This window comes from Zootoca vivipara, chromosome 2, assembly GCF_963506605.1.
Source record: "Zootoca vivipara chromosome 2, rZooViv1.1, whole genome shotgun sequence".
Lineage (NCBI taxonomy): Eukaryota > Metazoa > Chordata > Lepidosauria > Squamata > Lacertidae > Zootoca > Zootoca vivipara.
The window spans coordinates 56595097-56612153 of record NC_083277.1 but is presented as its reverse complement, the minus strand read 5'-3'; the positions used below and the strand labels follow the sequence as shown (position 1 = coordinate 56612153).

The following is a 17057-nucleotide window of genomic DNA, read 5'->3' as shown; positions in this document are numbered from 1 at the left end:
TGTGTGTGTGCAAACCCACACATAGGCTGGGAGCCTCAATGGCACTCCCTTGGAGGCTTCATTGGGACAAAAAAGATTTCATTAGAATATATGGAGCTGAGCTTCAGGATAGGAAACCTGTGCCTTTAAAAGGCTACATAAGCAGAAATTCAACAAAATACCCACTGCCATAGCTTTATTGCGTTTTTGTTTGAATTCCTGTATCGTGCCCTTAATGGGCACTGGTGACCTGGCTAATGTTTTCATGCTACGTATAGCTTGAAGAAAGGCGGGAAATGAACACACCTAATAATAAACTGCTATAGCTGTGGTGGTTCTTTACAGATGAAACAAATCCAACGGGAGCTTTTCTCATTGCTGCACCTCTGGAATTTCTGCTTTGCACAAGGTCCCTAAAGAGGCGAGAGGGTCCTTGTATCACTGCCGCAACCAGAACCTTAAGCCACGCCTGGTTTTTACTTTAAAATTTTTGTGCCTCGGCGCCCCTGGATCTCTAGCCTTGCGCCTGGCTCGACAGGACTGTGGCCGGCGCCGCTGGAGAGCCCAAAGGACCGGAAGTGATCGGTGGTTTCCGGGGGCCGCTCTGGGCACGCTACTCTATGGCTGCGCAGCCCGTTGCGCTCCGGCTTCGACGGGGATCTTTCCCTCCGCGGACCCAGCCGAGACCTTCCGCTTCCCTTTTGGAGGCCGGTGGCGAGCGACGTGCGGTGGGGGGAGGGCCGCGGCAGGCGAGAGGCAGGAGGACGGCGCCCGGAGCGCATCCGCTGAGCTGGCCTGGCCTTTCCTCCCCGCCCTTTTCTCCTCTGGCTGTAGGCGGACTGCTCGCCGCCGCCTCTGCGAGTCCTTGGGCGGGGGCGAGGCCGCCGCCGCCGGTCCCCGAGCTTGTGCCTCCCTAGCACCCGCCTCTCCCGGGGTCAGAGTCGCGCGGGCCTGCCTCGGTGTGTCCCATGGACAGGCACAAAGTGAAGCGCCAGAGGCTCGACCGCATTTGCGAAGGTAACGCCCTGGGCAGAGGGAGGGAGGGAGGCGTTTGCTGGGCGGCGGCGGGGAAGGGAAAGGGGAAGGGGCCTGGCCCCGGGGCGAGCGCCTTCCTTTCTGCCAAGCGGCGGAGGATCTCGTCGCCCTTCCGCCGCAGTGACAGGCGACTTCAGGCGAAGGGTTTATTCGCACCCCCACGCCCCTTTCTGTTAACGGGGTCTTGGACGTGGCCCTTTCCCCACTCGAAGCTTAGATCCTGGTAGCTTTGCCAGATCCGTCCAGATAGTGAAGGTGTACACGAGCAGGATTAGCCCAAGTGCAAATGCCTCCCTGCCCTTTAGGGAGCTGTGAGCAGGCAGACATCCCATTTCCGGTCTTACAGAGCGGTTCAGGTGGCTTCACATGCTCCCATCTCAAGAAACCTTAACGGTATTCTGATCAGGTAGCCCAACAGTATTATCCCTGTATTGTAGATGGAAGAAAGAGCCAAGGCCAAGAGAACTGGGACTTTCCTTTTCTGCTCATGAACTCTTAACAAGTTCGTGACCAGAAACCGAAAGGGTTCTTAATACTGCATTTTAATAATTTGTTTCTTATAACGTTTTAATCCTATTAGAGCTTAATTGCTTTTTAACAATTGCCCTTTATATGTTTTTAGCTCGGTTTAAGTACACAATTGTTCCTGAAAGTCAGTACTTAACCTGAAGCGAACTTTCCCATTGAAAGTAATGGAAAGTGGGTTAATCCGTTCCAGACGGTCCGCAGAGTACTTAAACTGAAGTGTACTTAACCTGAAGCGAACTTTCCCATTGAAAGTAATGGAAAGTGGGTTAATCCGTTCCAGACGGTCTGCAGAGTACTTAAACTGAAGTGTACTTAACCTGAAGTGGACTTTCCCATTGAAAGTAATGGAAAGTGGATTAATCCATTCCAGATGGGTCCGCGGAGTACTCAACCTGAAGCGTAATTAACCCGAAGTATGAGTGGGGTCACAAAGAGTCGGACACGACTAAACAACAACAATGAGTGTAATTGGTTCTGGAAGTCTGTACTTAACCTGAAGTGTACTTAACCTGAAGCGAACTTTCCCATTGAAAGTAATGGAAAGTGGATTAATCTGTTCCAGGCGGGTCCGCGGAGTACTTAAACTGAAAGTACTCAAACTGAAGCGTACTTAAACCGAGGTATGACTGTATTGGATCTGGATTAGGTTAGTTGAAGTAAAGTCTCATTTATTCAATGGGACTTAAGTTAGACTAAGTCTGGAATCAGTCCATTATTCACAGCCCCTTTTTAAGACTGTGTCATTGCCCCTTTTTTCTTAATTGGAGTACTGTTGATGTGGTCTCTGGAGCCACTGCCCACTTCTCCAGACTCCCATATAAATTTTCTGATTGCTGAAGTAACACAGACCGACCTAAGTAGTAAGGCTGGAAGGTGGTGTTCTTTCCCTAGGTCAAGAAGCCATCTGCAAGACTGTTCTAGAGTTCTAAAGTAAAGTTAGAAAAGAGAGTAAGGAACTTCATATGTTCAGCAGCAGGTGTGTGGTTACTTGAAAGTACAGAGAATTGTGAAGAAACGGGTTGTGTTGCTGGCTCAGCTGCTATTTGACATTATGCTTTCTTAATTCTTATGCAGTAGTTGCCTCATCTTGTGACTAATTCCTTTAATTGCCTGACAATGGTTTCTTATCAGGATGCTTATGTGTGAGCTGGACCATTCTTAGGTGACACTATGTGTATAATGCCCTGTGGCCTAACACTATTGCACAAATAATCCTGTATCTGTGTAGCATCCCAAAGAGACACAGGAAGATGCTGATGCAAGTGCAAATGTCTCCTTTGTTCCTCCTTTCCAGATTATATTGTGATTTATCAAAACAGAGTGTTTAGCTCTTCACTCCTTTATTATCTTACATTTTTATTGACTAGACTCAGGCATCAACTGTACTGTCTCCATACCCTGGGCACACACATATACACACAATGTCTTAATTAGGTAGGGTGGGTCCAGTTTTTCAAAAGGTTTTTGGATTCACCCTCAAAACGTATTGTCAGTTCCCTTCCCTTCAACTAGTTGCATGCATGGTTGAAGTTTGATCTCTGTTAGATAAACTGTCCTTGTTTTGTATTGCAGCACAATTCTGTGCATTATGTTTGGCAATGTCTCTCTAAGATTATTGAATTTACTCCTTGATTATCATTATCCCTGTGGATAGCAAGATGAGCCTGAGGCTTCCTCTGTTCACCAGAACAAGCAAATATACTTTTCTATCTCTGGACTGAGAGTCTGGAAGCTTAGCCACAGCTTGTGCCATCCTAACTGACAAACTGTGGTTAACTATGGTTTGTTTCAGACTAAACTTTGAAACCATGGTTTTAAGTTTGCATGTTTCAAACAACCACATGCTTCCTGAAATGAACACAAAGTACCAAGAGTCATTTTTGTGGGTTGTCATCACTTTGTATAGGTTCCCTAGAGACACTGCTTCTGTTCAAGAATAGCTGTTTGCCTTTTCTCCACACTCCTCCCAGATTGCTTTTAGACCCATTTCCTTCAAAGTAACTTGTGAAAAATAGAGCTCTTCTAATTTTATTTTTCCTACAGATAACTCCCAAATTGCATACTTTTGTGAACGAGTTATCAGTATCTGTTATATGATAATTGACTTTATAAAAGGTCTGAATAACCAAACTTCAGAACTTGTTACGTAGTTTGCAAGTATCTCTGGGCCCTGTTGCATGCATCATGAATTCAGGCAATGTTTGCATGCTGGTATGACACAAGTGATTCATGGGAGCCTTTGCATGTAAGAAAAGCATACTACTAAAAGCAACACAGAAAGCTGCCTGTGTCAGATCAGATCACTGGCATACTAGCTTTATAATGTCTACAGTGGTTGGCAGCAGCTCTCTAGGGTTTTAGACAGGTGTGTTTTTCAGTTCTGGAAATATTTGGGATTGAGTCTGTGACCTTCTGCGTGCAAAGCATGTGCTTTAGCACTGAGCTATGACTTCTCTGATTCCCCCCCCCCCCCAACCCTTATATTTGTTTTCACTATGAATTCTTGGTGATGTTTGCTTAGGACTGACATAAGAATCTTGTCATGCACGCATTTGCAGCTCATTAAGATGCTTTTTCCCTTTAGGTATAAGGCCTCCTATTGGTAATGGCCCAATGCAAGCCCGTCCGCTGGTTGCCCTCCTGGATGGCAGAGATTGCACTGTAGAGATGCCCATCCTGAAGGATGTTGCTACAGTGGCTTTCTGTGATGCACAGTCAACTCAGGAAATCCATGAAAAGGTAAACACACTAAAACAAGAATATCTTTCATTTTGTTATTGCTTTAATAACTAGCTGCTATTTGTAGTTGCTTCCAACCCCCCCCCCCAAATCCTGCAGAAGCCCAATGAATTTGCAAAGAATTTAGCAGAGAATTTGTGGGAGGGTGATGCATTTTCTTTGACTTCACACTGAGCTTGTGCAGAAGGCACACACTATGGCTTGCTGTTTCTGTCTCCTGCAGAAGGCCATGGGGGAAGGGGGGGAACAACTCCTCTCTTGAGTTCACTGAGAACTCAAGACAAATTGAGGGAAAGGGAGTCGTTTCTCTTCTTCTGTAAAATAATAATAGTAATAATAATAATTTATTATTTATACCCGGCCCGTCTGGCTGGGTTTCCCCAGCCACTCTAGGCGGCTTACAACAGAAAAATGAAATAAAATAATCTATTAAACATTTATTAAAATAATCACTGAGATGCTGCTTGTGCCTTCTGCAAAGGCCCTGCGGTAGTAAACCACTGCTTCACAAAAATTAGGGGAAGGGATCCTTATGGTGGGTGTGTGGGTTGGGGCAGGGCTGCTCACCATGGGGCAGGGAGGGGCATTGCCGCTGGCAATCAAGTAAGTGGGTTTGCAGAATCCTGACCTGACTAGTTCTAATGCTGTGGAGCAAGCATTATTCTGTTGTTCTGTCTTCCTATAGGTGCTAAATGAAGCTGTTGGGGCTCTGATGTACCACACCATTACCTTGTCGCGCCAGGACCTGGAGAAGTTCAAAGCTCTCCGGGTCATTGTGCGAATTGGCAGTGGCTATGACAATGTGGATATCAAGTCAGCTGCAGAATTAGGTATGGTGATCCCAGTGCAATATTTTCTAAAAAATAAATGAATACATAGAGTGAAAACATGTGCACTGCCTCTTTGTGTTCAGTTTACTGGGTCTAAATTGGGGGCTAGCCAAAAACATAAACTCCTAAGAAGCGATGGAATGCTCACCATTGCAGAGAGAGAGAAATTTGCAAAGCACACCACTGTTTTATTTTAATACATTTGCTCTCATAAGAACCCCTATAAGTTAGGCCTACTATGGATTAGAACTATTTTAGGAATTTTATAAAATGTAAGCTGTTAAATAGCTACTTGTTGCATGTAGTGGCAGACCTATGAGGACATGCACTAACAACATAGTATTGTGTTTGCTTTGAGCAACAGTTTTTGCAGGCTGCTAATGTTCTGGTTGCTATGTTGGCTAAGGCTGTAATTTTCTAACTTTCTGGTCCTAAGCCGATTCATGTGGAGGTAACTTACTGATTTCAGTGGGACTTTTTTCACACAAGGATGCTTTGGTTCAAGATGTAAACCATTTTAATAAGTAGACTTCTTCTTTCTTTGGCGATCACTCATAGCCAAGTAAGATTGTCTTCCATGAACACGGTCTTAACAGAGAGTCCATAGGTTTCTGGATGGGAGTTGATCATGGTGAGACTTTGCCAAATGTGCCTTTCTCTTAGCACGTTTCTTCCTTTCGTCCTGAGTTTGAGTGTCTTCAAAGCCCATGACACCTAATTACTAATTAAGCAAACACAATACAAAAGTATAGCATAGTTTGCAAATTAAACTCTATGTATACATCTAGCTTAAAAGCAGCAAGTATTCTGCTACTGATCTCAACACCTGTGTGAAAGCCATCTAATGGAGTTCCTATAGATTCTGCAGTCCTAGGCTTAAACTCTTGTCATACTGAATAACCTAAATTCTCTTGAGTTTTGGTGGTGGTCTGTCTGTATAATCTTCTTGAAGTGTTGAAATTTAATGCCAAACTGATACATATTGTTGCGCTTTTAGACTACGTATAGCGTATTCTGAGCTATGATTTCCACAAGGACAAGTATTTTTCAAGAAAAGAATTGCAGTATTTTTCCATCTATAAGACACCCCCATGTATAAGATGCCCCCTATTTTGGGGGACTCCAGTTTAAGAAAATGGGGGGAGATGTATCCGCGTATAAGATGCCTTGAAATTTTTGGCATTATTTTAAAGGGAAAAAAACCTAGTCTTATACATGGGAAAATGTGGTATATAATCGAGTCCTTTGTGGATAGATCATAGCTAAATAGTAAGTGGCATGTGTTGTAAATAGAAGGTGCTCTCAGGTTTAGTCACTGATATATACTGTTTAAAATCTTTTAGGTAGCAGGGCTGGGGAGAACCTCTGCCTCAGAAGTTGGACAGCTAATATCAGATAGAAACAGGACTAAATTAGATAGCCTACTTACCTGATTTGGTGCAATTCAGCTTCTTCTGCCCTTCATCCAACTGCCTGATTGTGACAGAGAGTTTTCCTGTCTCCGAAATTATCATGGTGTTGATAGTGGGAACAGGATTTTGCTTTACATTAAAATGTTGGACAATGTGCTAGGGTCAGTATCAAATATATTGCCTTGTTTGTAGCTCTGGAGTGTTGGGGAATCCCTTCTTTTCTTCATCTGTATTGCGATTGTTTGGGAATTGTACTAGCCGCCTCTTCCTATTTCCTTAGGCATTGCAGTGTGCAACGTCCCTTCTTCTTCTGTGGAAGAGACAGCTGATTCTACCCTTTGCCACATTTTAAACCTTTATCGTCGGGTTACTTGGCTCCACCAGGCCATGCGAGAAGGAAACAGGGCCTCAAGTATGGAGCAAATCAGAGAGGTGGCTGGAGGTGCTGTGCGTATCCGTGGTGAGACCTTGGGCATCATTGGCCTTGGTAAGAAATTGGCTGCTCCTAGAGATACGGACATGGTTTAGACCAAGCTGTTCGGAGTTATATGATCAGACATTCATTTATTCATTTTATTTGTATACCGCCTTTCCACAAAATATAATGCTCAAAGTGGCTTGCAACAATGAAAACAGGAATGCATTTCAAAAGCAAAGAGTGCGAAAAAAAATTCATAACAACATAGCAAAACAATACAGTAGCAAATATAATAATCTGATCATCATCATCTTTGTGTGCGTCCTCCATGAGAGTGTGGCAACACAATAATTGACCTTTTTTGCAGTGGCTCCTCTCTTGCGGAATTCTCTCCCCAGGAGGCTTGCTTGGTGACTTCATTACATATTTTCAGGTGCCAGGTGAAAATGTTTCTCTATAACTAGGCCTTATGTCCTTTAAATGTTTTTGTGGGAGGAGTGGCATTATTATGTATTTTGTGTTCTCATTTTGTATTATTATTCTCGGTAGTGGCGCCCTCCCTGTGGAACTCCCTCCCTTCAGATGTCAAGGAGATAAAGAATTATGTAACTTTTAGAAAACATCTGAAGGAGGCCCTGTATTGGGAGGTTTTTAATGCTTTGATGTTTTAATTATGTTTTTAGATATGCTAAATATGAAATAAAATTAATTAGTTAATGTTGTCAACCACCCTGTGATCTGGATGCAGGGCAATATACAGATTTAATAAATAATAGCAATAACACCTAATAAACATTTCAGTACTATTAATATATCAATATTACATAAACAACATCAAGCATCCAATAGCAAAAATAACAAGCGAGCTTTACAGTTTCACCTTGGTCCTAGAGTCACCCCTCCCATGATGCTGCTCACAGTCCCTTTCCTGTAGTGAAGGAGCCTTGCATTGTGGCAGCTCTCTCCCTCTTTTCATAGCTTGAGGCAAACCATTGCTATGGTTTGTGCTTCTACTGCAAACCAGGATTGGAGAGGCAAAAGATGGGAGGTGAGGTGAGGAGGGAATGTCTAAGCCCAAAACCTCCTTTACTACTTCTTTACATATGTCCTCTTCTGGGTCTGGGGTGGGTCTCCTCACAAGCCCCTAGGACTCTCCAGGGTGTTCTCCATTTATACGTGTTTCACTGACATGCATGGAAGTCTGGAACATAACCCCCATGTAAATGGGGAGTTACCTGTATGGGAAATTTACTAGATGTGGAGAGACTTATCTAATCGTTAAATTGAAAGTTTGCAGAAATGGGTGTCACATGTTGAATGACGCTCCTGCTCATTCACCCTCTCTGCCTTGTTGGTTGTGTAGTTTGACTTTGTTGCTCCTAGTGTGAATGGGATGTTCCCACTGATAGATTTGGGGTGGAATTGGTATCTGCCTTATATTTAGTTAGGCCAGTGGTTTATCTGGTAGAGCAGCCCTCCCCAATTTGGGGCTGTCTATGTGTTTTGGCCTACAACTCCCAACATCCGTAACCATTATCCATGCTGGCTGGGGCTGGTGGGAATTGCAGTCCGAAACGTGGAGGGCCCCAAGTTAGGGAAGACTCTAGTATTGTGAACAATCAGGTTAAATTGAAACTTCAGTTGCTTTCTGCAGGTCTTCTTCAGAATCTCCCAGCGGCGCTTGCAAAGAACCTCAACTAGGCCATTGATCACAGCTGCTGCATATATGTGGGGTCTGTTTCCTTGGAGAGAAAGCACAGAAGACCTCAGCACCCACCATCAGTCTTCCCTCCCCTTCTCCCTATCCCTAAAAGAGGGTATAGTGTTTCATAGGTCATTCCAAGTCTCCTCCCAGTGACTTAGCGCTTTGGAAATAATGTGTTGTGCTGTTATTTAGGTGAATCTGTCTTCCTTTTTTTCAAGGTCGAGTTGGGCAAGCAGTTGCTCTGCGAGCAAAACCCTTTGGCTTCAATGTGATTTTCTACGATCCATATCTGCCTCATGGAGTGGAGCGTTCCCTGGGGTTACAGCGAATGAGCACCCTGCAAGATCTGCTCATGCACAGTGACTGCATCACATTGCACTGCAGCCTCAACGAACATAATCATCACCTCATCAATGACTTCGCCATTAAACAGGTGCAACATTGCATTGTGCTTGGGAGTACAAGTTGCTGCTGTATGGTGGTTTCATGAAAACAAAAAATGTGTGGATCTGGTGCTTGCATTTCTGCTGAGCATGGCTTCTTTTGTTGTGAATAGATTGATTCTGTGATTAGAAACTGCCTGTAACAAATGTTTGGGTTCAGACTATATATAATAAACTCTGTAACTGGCAGTGCTGAGTAAGCAAAGAACAGTGACAGCACTGAACTGTTTCAAACAACTCCAGATTCTTTTAATGTCATGTTCTTCCCAGTTTGCCCACTCAATGTTCTTTTTAGAGTGAGTGTGGTTTTATACTATAGTGACTCAATGCTTGTTTCATTTGAGGTCTCATTTTTGTACTTCTTTTATATGGGTTTGCAGTAATGGTTCTTCCTAATTATTGTCATCCCATGATCCAAATGTTGGCTGTTCTCTTCAACTACTACTTTAAAAAACCTTGAGAGGGATCCTAACAGAACCTGAAAGCAGTTGTTCTGGCTGGTGATGAATGACTGATTGGGGGAGGGAGGAGAGAGTGCGATCTGATTGTCCAATACTCCTTCTAAACTCTGCTCCATTTAAATTTTACTAACAATAATGTAATTTGGACTCAATAGTAGGTTATTCAAGCTCAATAGCCACCTATATTTTTTTCTGCAGATGCGCCAAGGCTGCTTTCTGGTGAATACAGCTCGTGGAGGCCTGGTTGAAGAGAGAGCCCTGGCTCAAGCCCTAAAGGAAGGGAGAATCCGAGGGGCAGCATTGGATGTGCATGAGTCAGAACCCTTCAGGTAACAACTCCACTATTGCCCTGTACTGCTGCCAGCCTATACTGTACCGCTTTTCACCTCTCCTTCTCCAAGTGTTAGGGCTGCCAGAGATCATAATAAAAAAACATGCCCCTTTCTCTACATGACAGCTTTGCGAATGGACCCCTCAAAGATGCTCCCAACGTGATCTGTACTCCTCACACAGCCTGGTATAGTGAACAGGCCTCCATTGAATCTAGAGAGGATGCAGCTAAGGAGATCCGAAGAGCCATCACAGGTAGCTCTGCTTTTGCTTCTGAGATTGTTTCACTGGGATAGGTCTATACAACTGTTGTGATGGAGCTCCTTGCCTAATTGGTGGAGGTCAAAATTAAGTCACTGGATTAGTTCTTTAGCTTTTTAGACCACTTAGACCAGGCATCCCCAAACTTCGGCCCTCCAGATGTTTTGGACTACAATTCCCATGTTTCCTGACCACTGGTCCTGTTAGCTAGGGATCATGGGAGTTGTAGGCCAAAACATCTGGAGGGCCGCAGTTTGGGGATGCCTGACTTAGACTGTTTTCCTACCCTGGTGTTTGGGAGATGTTTGGTGCTGCTTCAACATGGAGTGATGCCTTGGAGGATTTTCTTGACAGCAATTGTGTCTAATGACATTGGTGCACCTAGAAACGGCAGTTGAGGGAATAGTTTCTCATGAACTTGGTGCAAGAATCAAGCAATTGTTTCTTGTGCTACACCATTTTTATTTTTCATATCTATATTACATTTGTGGGTTTATCTTGCATCCTATATACAAAGTAGAGAAGCAGTTGGGGTATTTCCCTGTGACTTTTGGGGTATTTCCCTGTGACTTTTGGGTGTAAATAAACTTTGGCGTTAGCATCTAATATACCTCTCTATTTTTTGACTTTGTTTTAGGTGTCATACCTGATCATTTGAGGAACTGTGTTAATAAGGAGTACTTGCTTTTAGCAGCTCAGTGGTCCAGTATTGACCCTGCGGCTGTGCATCCAGAGCTTAACGGAGCTGCAGCTTACAGGTGAGATGTGCATGCATTCTTACCAATAGCTTTCTGCACAGGTCGCTTATGCGTCACGTCTCAAAAGGATTGTATTCAGAACATTTATCTAGCTTTGTGAGACTCACCCAGCCTCCCTGTGCACCTTCTTTCTGGCAGCAAACTCATTTGAAATAAAGCTGCATTGCTTTGTAAATTGTAGCTCTTGAACAAAGAGCACCAACCTAAGTTAGCCAGAGGGCTTCAGGACCTTCGTTCAGATGGGTTACAGGCTAGGCACACTTGTCAGGATTTTAACATGTAGCTCTACCCCTGCAGCAATTAAGACAAACCTGCTTTGGAGGATAGTGACCAGAGGATTGTGGCTTGATAAATGCAAAGTTAAAGCTGTAATAGAATTTAATGCAATTTCCCACTAACCTTCACTTAATTGCTTGATTTCGGAATGTCTTTTATATAATGTCAATGAAACCTTCAAGGAAACACTCCCTGGATTGTAATCACCCTGTGCTTTCTTTTTTTGTGGCAGGTTTCCTCCAGGAGTAGTGGGAGTAGCAGCCACAGGGCTCCCAGAACCACCAGTAGAGGGGATTGTACCTCACGGTATTCCCTCTGTGTCTCACTCTGCACCCCATACCCCTTCTCCGGGAGAGTCAAGCAAATTGGAGCCAGACAGAGAAATCTCCACTGACCAGTAGCATCTCTGTTGTTCTCTTTATTCCCCCATGAGAAAGCAGGGAAGGCCTCCTCTTTTTTTTAGGACATATTGTGATCCCTGTGGACTATTTCCTGTTCACACTGGACAGGAGAATGCATTTCATTGTTGGCAAATTCTAGCTCTTGCCTTTAAACAGATATTTTATATCAGATTTAGTTTAAATCTTTTGGTGAATCCTTTTCCTTATCTGGGGCAATGAAGCAGTGACTTTTCGCCCTCTTGGTAATGTTTAGTTTGAACATGCAGGTTTCCTTGCCCGTGCCTCCACTGTGTGATATACGGGGAAACAGTACCTGAGTAGAATACTGAGAATTCCAGTGATTCCAAAACGAGACTGGTGTGAATTTAAGGTGGTTTCTTAGGTTGAAGGTCAGCAGAGTTTCAGGTACAAGGGGCAAAGTACACTGTAATGGGGAGGGAAAGTGCGGGTGTAGTTTTGCTTGGTAGGAAGGGGAGCCCTGGCTCAGTTGTGGGCATTTACTGCTTTGACCTGCCTGTATGCTGTTAACTGATGTGCTTGGTGGGTGATTTGCTCTTAGGATGCTGGGGGTAAGTAATTCTATGAACCAGAGTGAATTGGAAATTCTGCCTGGAATCTTATTTGTGTTTCAAGATGTGCAGAGAATTTGCATCGATAGCCAAGATGCTTGTGAAGTTACAGGAAGGAAGATTCAACTGAGATTTGGGCCCAGCTCAGGGAATGAGGAGTCAGCTCCATATAGGGAGGCAGAAGGCGTTTCAGAACTCAAGGTGTCAGGTTACATAAATGCCTGCTCTTTGCACACTTATTAGTGCAACTTTGCTACAATAAGATGATTATGCTGAAATCCTAGAACTTAACTTGGGACCTAAGTCTCTTTGACCTGTCTCTTAACATGCATCAAAGGCCAAGCCAGGATTGTTCCCTCTGATTTTTGTTTAGTATGAAATGTCCCAGGTGTGTGCGTGCTAAGTTTTCCAGTTCTTTACTTCAACCCCTTTCTCTGAATTGAGTCCTTGTCTTGCAAAAAAAAAAAAAACCAACAGAATTCATTCTCAAAACCTACAGATGGCCACATAGATTCTTCTTGGGGGAAATAGTTGGTCTGTGGCAAACTATGGCAGTTGCCTTTAAAAAACAACAACAGGGGTATGTTTTAACCAAGGCATTTAAACCAGATTTAAAGGCAGAACTAGTGTTGTACATTCTCTCTTACGAGGTGAATAAATTCTTATTCCCTGGCACTGTCCACACAGCATATGGTTCGTAATGAAACAAAGTATTTATTATTGTTGGAGGATAGCCTTGTCATGTTGCTTGGACTTTACAGAACTCTTTGACTAGGAAAACGTTATGGCTTTTAATCAGACCGCCTAAGTATTAAGCTCAGAAAACAATTGGGGGTGAAGAACGGGATTTTTTTTTTGTAATCAGAATTCAACTTTCCCTTGTTTTGTTCCAAACAAAATGTCAGCTAGGCAACCTGGGAACTGGGTGGAGTAGAAACCTCATCTTAGATCTTGCTTACAACTGAACATTGATAATGGGCCAGCATGTCCCCAAGCATCCCAATTTTCCAAGACTGTCTGCAAATATTGGCAGGATTTCTTCGATGCCAAGTGCTAACTGACAGTTGTACAGAGAATCCCTTTAAAGTGAGGCAAGTCCTGAGCAAGAAAAATCTTACTTTTGTATTGTGAGATGGTATATGGTGCCCTTGTAGTGTGTGCTTTGTTAGAATGTGAGTTGGAAGTGTTTGGTGTAATGTAGGCTCTGGTAGTGGGGGAGGCACAATAGCTTTATAATCTCTTGGATGATTATGACTTCATGTTTAAAATTCACATACCTCTTGGGTCGCTCAGGGTTTTTAGCAGTCTGTGCATGGGGGGGCATGCTTACAGATGTTAGTGCTAAGTGTGTGGCAGTAAATGTGAGGAACCTTTGAGTGAAGCCTTCACCTCTGAAGAGATTTAACTTGGGGCAAAAATAACAGTTTCAGCTTTTTATTTGATCTGCATACTAATCTGCTCTAAACAACCTGAAAACTGGAATGCATTGCCATTTGGGTTGTTGCAAATATACCACAATGCTGGCCTTTAACTTGGGTTAAAGAAAATGTGAGTAGCCTGTGTGACAAGACACTTCCTCACCCCAACCTTCCTCCTCAAGTGTAAATTTCCTGTGCCCGCACCCTTCCCCCTCTTCAGTTCCAAAATCTAGGTTCACATCTGTGTTAATCAAGATTAACATTGCTTAGACCTAACTCTAAACAAGAGAGCTAAAGGAATGTACCTGTGAGAGGAGACAGAGATGTGAACTTATTGTTTGCTGTTGATCTGTTGGCCTGAGCCAAGGGCCAGAATTGTGTCTGCACCAGCCCTTGAAAAACTCGGCTCTCTGTAGTGGGCAAACTAGCTAGCTGTGAGGTGGGCTGCATGTATGACATTTCACAATCTGTTGAGAAAATCCCAAGGTACAAAACATTCACACATTGCTGATGTGCCTCAGATAGCCATAACATTAGGTGCTACTCCAGAGGGCAGTTCAGGGCTGTGTGTATTCTCCATCAACCTCCCCATTACACAGCACTCAAAATTCTGATTCATAATAATATAAATGTGCATATTTCTGCCTCCAATAGACCATCATGTTTAGGGTATTTTTACAGAGACGGCAGGGAATTGTAGAGTGAGAAGTGCATATGGAGATTGGGATTAGTGAGAAAGACAGTAGGAAATAGCCATTGAGGAAGAGCAGGGAATTGCAGGGTTCTGGTGCCCTGCCACTCTGCCTTTTAGTTTCTTGTACTTTACTCAACATTAGTTATGCATTGTCAAGCTGTTGGCTACAACCATAAGAGCAGGAATGTGCTTTAAAAATGAAACTGAAATTCTCAGGATACCAAGTTTGATTAGATTTCATACTTGGATAGGAGATACTGATGTATTTCACTGTCCTGTTGCAACCCAACTAATATCAGTGTTGCTTTATAACTGATAAGTTCTGTCAACCCATGGGTTGAGCATTCCTGCGGTGGAAAATAGGATGCTTATTGCCCCAGTGTCACATTGTACGTATTACAAGCAGAGAAAATCAGCAGCGTCTTTTGCTCAGCTTGCTGCTGGCAATTCCTAAATTCTGTTCGTAAGATTTTCTGATCAAGGTCCCCAGTTGTGGGATTGCCCAGAGTCTGTTCATCTTGCCTGTTTCAGGGAGTAGTGTAAGATACACTTAATTAAAAGTGGCAACCATATATTAGTAAGCAAAATTATTTTTTACACATGAATACCTCTAAAGACTTATCAGGTAAAAACCTCCATAAGGAGAGAAATTGGGAAGATCCCAGCTGGCTAGCACTGAGCCTTTTGTTTTGTAGAAACCGTGCTGATTAGCATACTAGAAATACATAAATGATAAGGCTGTGTCAGTCTCTGAATGCTGGTGAACATTGTATAAGCCTTAAGCCCTCAAAGATAGCCAGTATTACCTAGACCTACATTTGGGAAATAAAACAACTTTGAAACTGCCAGAGTGGCATCGCTTGAGGATCCATATCAGGTTTGAGACTCCTTAGCTAATCAAGGGTTTTTTTCCCAGAAAGCAGGATGGGCCAGGTGCTGATGAAAGTGCTCCAGTGGCACATCATGGTATATTTTGGGTTCAGACTAGCAGTTGCCACAAGGGTAATGCTAAAGTGGAGTCTCTTTCCTGACACTAAACATTGGTTCAGTGACCCCTTCTCACATATATAGATGTGAAACTCCTTGCTCCAAGTTTTATGCATGCTGGAGGAAGAATAGACTTCCTTCAGAATTAATGTGGAGCTTAATCCCAAAGAACGTTTGTTCCTAACGTTAAGGCAGGAGTGCCCTGGGTCATGTCAAGCTTATCTGCAGGAGGAGCTCACTCTGTCCTAAGGTATATTCTGCTTGTCAGGTTTGCTGTTGCTGACCAGCTTTTTTTATAGAGGACTCAGAGTTTCAGAAATATATTTTTGTAGCCAATAACTAAACTGTGAAACTTAAACAATAAAGCATGTAAAAGCATTTCCAATGATGTTTCCTGTACAGATGTTTCTCCCTTCAACTCTCTCCTGGCTTTTGTTAGAAGTTTGACAGTTTCTTTGATTATATTTTAATAAATATTTCCTTTATGGTCATATGCGTTTTCTCATTTCACTGTGTTGCTCCCTTTACAATGTATTTGACTAACCATTTAGTGTCTGTATTACAACTTTTGCCAATCTGTGCAATTGGTAAACTTGAGGGGTGGCTCTAGAGATAACCTGCAGAAGTGGGGTGGGGTGGGAAGTGACTAAGTGGGGCATTATGGGGGAAGGGAGAAATAGCAGAAAGTTAGTGAAGGCACCTTCTGTAAATATAGTTTCTGCTCACAGGAGATGCATCTGCCCAATTTTACACTATACTCCTGTACATCACAGTCTACGCTATTCAGAAATGTCTCTTGACCCTTGGAATTGCTGGGAAGAGAAGGGGATTGGGAAAGTTACCTTTGACCTGCCTCCTTCCATAGGCAGATCCCCGGATCCTGGGCACTTGATATGTGGTCTCTTAAAATTTTAAGATTTTAGATAAGAGAAATCTGGTAAGTCTAAAATGGTAATAAAAAGTTGATGTGGCAATGGAAGGCAACTTCCCCGTAGCTGCTGAAGGCCTCTCACAAATCCCCGAAAAACAAATTGGAGATGACCTTGCAGTATGTCCAAATCTGGGCGAGTTGTGTACAGCTATTAACCAAATGAAAAACAACAGAGCCAGTGGACCTGATGAGATACCTGCTGAAGTCTTCAAAGTGGGCGGAATTGAGCTTACACAACAACTTCAAAAGCTCATCGAAAAAATCTGGGAGAAAGAGGAGATCCCAGTAGGCTTTAGGGATGCAAAAAAAAAATCAATTTTTTTTAAAGCAAGATGATAGAACGGATTGTGTAAACTATCGAGGCATCTCTTTATTAGCTGTGGCTGGAAAAATTCTTGCAAGGATCTTAGCAAACCATCTCCTAGGTATATCCGAGGATATTCTTCTTGAATCCCAAAATGGTTTTCGACCTTCTAGGGGGACAGTGGATACGATTTTCACTGCTTGGCAAGGAAAATGCAGAGAGCAAAACCAACCCCTGTATGTGGCATTTATTGACCTGACTAAGGCCTTTGACACGGTGAATTGCACTGTCCTGTGGACTGTCCTTCTGAAAATCGGCTGCCCAGATAAATTTGTGAACATCCCTTGACTCCTCCATGATAATATAACTGCAACAATTGTGGATAACAATGGCTCTCAAAATGAACCATTCACAGTGGGATCAGGCATTAAACAGGGATGAGTTATCACCCCAACTCTATTATCTTCATCGCCATGATCCAACACATTGTCTAAAGGAAACTGCCCACTGGAGTAGAAATCATAACGAGCAGATGAAAACTCTTTAAACTGAGTAGGATGAAAGCAAAGAGTAAGGTT

At 43.2% G+C, this 17057-nt stretch overlaps 1 protein-coding gene across 1 annotated transcript; it reads left to right on the top strand.

The window, feature by feature from the left end:
* Positions 1 to 574: 574 nt before the first annotated feature.
* LOC118080534 (C-terminal-binding protein 2) lies at positions 575 to 15735 on the top strand. Its single transcript, XM_035105903.2, has 9 exons — positions 575 to 996; positions 4127 to 4281; positions 4967 to 5111; positions 6804 to 7010; positions 8865 to 9079; positions 9749 to 9879; positions 10008 to 10135; positions 10779 to 10899; positions 11408 to 15735. Exons 1-9 carry the CDS (start codon positions 948 to 950, stop codon positions 11574 to 11576), a joined length of 1320 nt encoding a protein of 439 aa, XP_034961794.1. The 5' UTR covers positions 575 to 947; the 3' UTR covers positions 11577 to 15735.
* The last annotated feature ends 1322 nt before the right edge of the window (positions 15736 to 17057 follow it).